This window comes from Nestor notabilis, unplaced genomic scaffold (genome assembly GCF_000696875.1).
Source record: "Nestor notabilis isolate BGI_N333 unplaced genomic scaffold, ASM69687v1 scaffold20632, whole genome shotgun sequence".
NCBI classification, from domain to species: Eukaryota; Metazoa; Chordata; class Aves; order Psittaciformes; family Psittacidae; genus Nestor; species Nestor notabilis.
This window is the reverse complement of record NW_009917249.1, coordinates 4,919-8,577: the sequence shown is the minus strand read 5'-3', so window position 1 is coordinate 8,577 and position 3,659 is coordinate 4,919. Positions and strand designations below refer to the sequence as shown.

The following is a 3,659-nucleotide window of genomic DNA, read 5'->3' as shown; positions in this document are numbered from 1 at the left end:
GAGGCTTTGGCTGACCACTGCCTCTCCAGCACCCAGCTGAGCCCTAAACACTGTTGCAGGGCTGCCCTGGGCCCCACCACCACCAGGCAGTAGCCACTCACCAGGTTTGATGTTGGCAAAGGCGAGGGTGAACTGGCCCACAAAGTCATTCCTGGAGGTCTTGTCATAATCCTCCACCACAAAGCGGACGAGGGCCAGCTCAGGCACATGGAGCTGGAACTGGAGTGTCTCATCCCAGCGGGGGTTAAACCCTGGGAAGGGAGAGTGGGTGCTGGGAGGGCAGGGGGAGGCTGCCTGGGCGCAGCAGAGTCCCTTGTACCCCCGTGGGGCTCACCATTGTTCTCGATGTACTTGGTCTCCTGGCGTGCCTGGTCCATGGGGACCCCATGGATCTCCACGCGCACCAGCGGGTCGATGACTTCTCCGTCCTTCCTGTTGGCCACTTTGGGCAGCTGCTGCCCACTGATCACCTGCAGGAAGGGGCAGGGACCCCATGAGCTGGGGACCAGCCGAACCAATCTGCTGGGAGGTTGCTCAGCTCCAGCGTGCTGCCCAGTCGTGTCCCCACCTGTCTGGGACCAACAGACTTGAGACACCGTCACAGCTCCCCAGGGTGTCTCCTCAGCCCTGTACCGGGGCCAGGGCCCTCCCGGCTGCTGGGGTCACTGGGGTTGAAGAGAGTCTCCTCGTCCCTCATGAAGGGTGGTTTGAGCACGTAGCCACAGCAGCCATTCTGGCTGAAGAGCCCATCACACAGGTCCATCTCTGTGCCGGCTGTCTGGAAGTTCAGGGCCACTGTAGGAAGGTGGCAAGGAAAGGGAGCTTGGAGACAGTGTGCCCTGCTTGGAGCTGAGAACCAGCCTATCCCTGTGACCAGACAAATGCAGAGGAGGACAAGGTACTGATGCCTGGGTACCCCCAGGCTACCCAGGGCAGAGCAAGAGAGTGCAGCCAGACCTGCAGCTAGCGTGGTAGCTGCACCCAAAATGGGTGTCAATGGTGCCCTTTGGCCCAGGAACCAGGGCATCTTCTCCAGCCCGCAGCCCCAACACCCCCACAGCCATACCGATCTGGCACCCCACATTCCACATCTCCTGGGGGTTGTAGTTGGAGGAGTCAGTCCGCATCCCGCTGGGGTAGATACGCGTCAGCTGCCAGGTATTGTGGCGGACAAACTCATTCCCTAGGGATGGAGCATGAGAGCTACTCGTGGGGTTATTTCCTGGCATGCACAGCCACCCACATGTGCTGCCATCCACCCATCCATCCATCCATCCATCCATCCACCCACCCTTCCACCCACCAGTTATTGTCACTTTCCCCTCCCAGGAACCCAAGCATCCTGCCTTACTTTCTGAGCCAGTGACCCCTCCTCACCCACCAGAGCCAAACAGCAGGGTACAGCCCTGCTGGACCCCCTTTTCCTCAGACAGGGAGGGAACCCCAGTGTCTGGAGGCTCTAGCCCTACACCTGAGGAAGCTGCCTGCCTCCTCCACCCTGGCCCAGTCCCCTGGTGCCACTGCCCCCTCCATCTCACCAGCATCCCGGATGAGCTTCCTGGCCTTGGCCTCGGCAAAGGAGGAGATCTCGGAGGGCCGGGAGTGGCTGCGGGCCTCCTGGAAGCCCCGGAAGGACACATTCTTGCAGTAGACAACACAGTCGGACAACGCCTGTGCCAGGCTTTCCTTGTCCTTCTGCAAGGCAGAGCTACATTGGGTCCCTGTGGGGAGCACCATCCCACAGCACTCAGACAGGACAGGAGCTGTAGAGCCCTGGGCAGCTGGAGATGCACTGGGGGTGGCAGCCTTCCTGCCAGGAATGAAGCAAGCAGGTGACCACCCTCAACATGGCGCCTCCATAGGTACACAGTGCAAAGAGGGCATGGCCAGGGGCGGAAAGCCCTGTCCCCACTGCCTGGTGATGGCCCTGCAGTCCCTGCCTCTCCTCTCAGCACTGGGATGCCACCATGGCCCATAGCTGTGTCCAGGGGTCAGTGGTCCCAGCCAGTCCTCAGCCCAGGCCACCCACCTTCACCCTCCGCCTCTCCTCCTCTGCCTCTGCCCCATTGTCATCATCAGACACATCAGGCCCCTCATCCCCTGGACCATCCAGTGTGTCCTCCAGTCGTCCGATCTTCTTCCCCTTCAGCAGGATCTTGTGCTTCAGCTCCTGCAGGGTGAGGATAAAGTGGTAGGCACCTTGGGGTGCACCACATGCTCTCTTCAACACCCAGGAGGGGACAGGATAGGAGGGCTCTGTTCTGCTGTCTGTTTCTGCATGGGGAGACAACCTTGGGGAAAGCTTTGGGACCCCTTGTGAACATGAGAATACATCATCCCCAGGATCTCCAGGTGTTCCAAAGGAACAGGAAGATGCTGGGACAGGGTGTCCTTTCCTCTGGACAGCAGAGCCACCTCATCACCCCACTCCCAGGCAGGACAGCAATGCCCAGCACAGCTGCACTGTCCATACCTCTGGGGATGGGAGCTGGGTAGGAACGCGCCCATCAGTGGTGGTGGTGAGGAGCTGTTCCCCCAAGATGGTCTTCAGCTGCTGAGCCAGGACCTCCTGCTGCTCCATGCTGCAGTGGTTCTCCAGTGAAAGGATCACCGGGTAGTCTGAAGTCTGGGGAGCAATGTGCACAGCCAGAGATCAGCCTCAGCAGGGTTGGGGAGCTCTCACAAGGGCTTTGCCCAGGTGTGATCAGTCCCAGGATGGAGCCCCTTGTGTCTCCTCGTGTGCCCCTGAGACTTTCACACTCCTCCAATCCCCTAGCATCCCCCATATCCCATCTCACCCCCCCATCTCCCAGGCCCCATCTTACCCCTGCACCCCCAGCAGACTCTGTCTGCATGAGCCCCCATCCTCTGGCAGAGCACAGTGCAGGGCTGTGGATCAGACCTCCCAGTGCTGTCCCTTGGGAAGGGACACAGCCACTGTTCTTGTCTGTCCTGCTGCAGCACCAGGCGTGTGAGCCTCAGCACTGCTCCCCCTCCAGAGACCCATCACTGCCACAAATCACAGCCATGTCCCCCCCACACCAAGGGCCATCCAGGACACTCAGCACATAGGGAAGGTGCCCTACCTTGAAGGCGTACTTGCCAAGGGTGCTCACCACCTCCCGGAAGGGGATCTTGGAGGTGAAGGTGTGGCCATGGTACACCATGGGTTCCCCATTTGGCCCGTCCCAGCAATCCACCTCCAGGCACCGGCAGCCCCGTTTCAGAGCCCTAGGGGTGAGTTTCCAGCCCTGGGGCCATGCACCCAACCAGGATAGCAGCTGTCTGCCCTCCCCTCTGCCTGAGGGTGTCACTCCTATAGGGACCAGGGGACAACAACGAAGCGTGGGGATGCTGCTGCATGCAGGGCAGGTAGAGCTGGGCACAGCATCCTCCTTGCTCAGCATCACATAGCATGGCCACAGGGGTGTTGGACCACAGAGGAGACAAGAGAGTTTCTGGGTTTGCCCCATGGAGCTGCCTGGGGCACAACACTGGAACAGGAGAGTGCCAGGGGGCAGTTGGGAAGGAACAGACATTTTACCTGATGTAGCCCTCGATGCTGCTCTGGCCCCGGATCTGGTCCTCTATCAGGTAGGTGTTGTGAGAGGAGGAGATGAAGTAGTGGCAGAGCGGCTGGGTCCTGTCCTGCCACCCCG

At 60.5% G+C, this 3,659-nt stretch overlaps 1 protein-coding gene across 1 annotated transcript in view; it reads right to left on the bottom strand.

Moving 5' to 3' along the window:
• PLCD4 (phospholipase C, delta 4) overlaps positions 1-3,659 on the bottom strand; it is a gene marked incomplete at its 5' end in the record, with an annotated part of 6,263 nt that overhangs the window by 113 nt on the left and 2,491 nt on the right. The window contains 9 exons of the mRNA XM_010025006.1: positions 102-251; positions 335-477; positions 621-795; positions 1,067-1,183; positions 1,539-1,695; positions 2,030-2,170; positions 2,474-2,626; positions 3,087-3,231; positions 3,545-3,643. Coding sequence (XP_010023308.1) covers positions 102-251; positions 335-477; positions 621-795; positions 1,067-1,183; positions 1,539-1,695; positions 2,030-2,170; positions 2,474-2,626; positions 3,087-3,231; positions 3,545-3,643 — 1,280 coding nt within the window. The remainder of the gene's footprint in view (positions 1-101; positions 252-334; positions 478-620; positions 796-1,066; positions 1,184-1,538; positions 1,696-2,029; positions 2,171-2,473; positions 2,627-3,086; positions 3,232-3,544; positions 3,644-3,659) is intronic.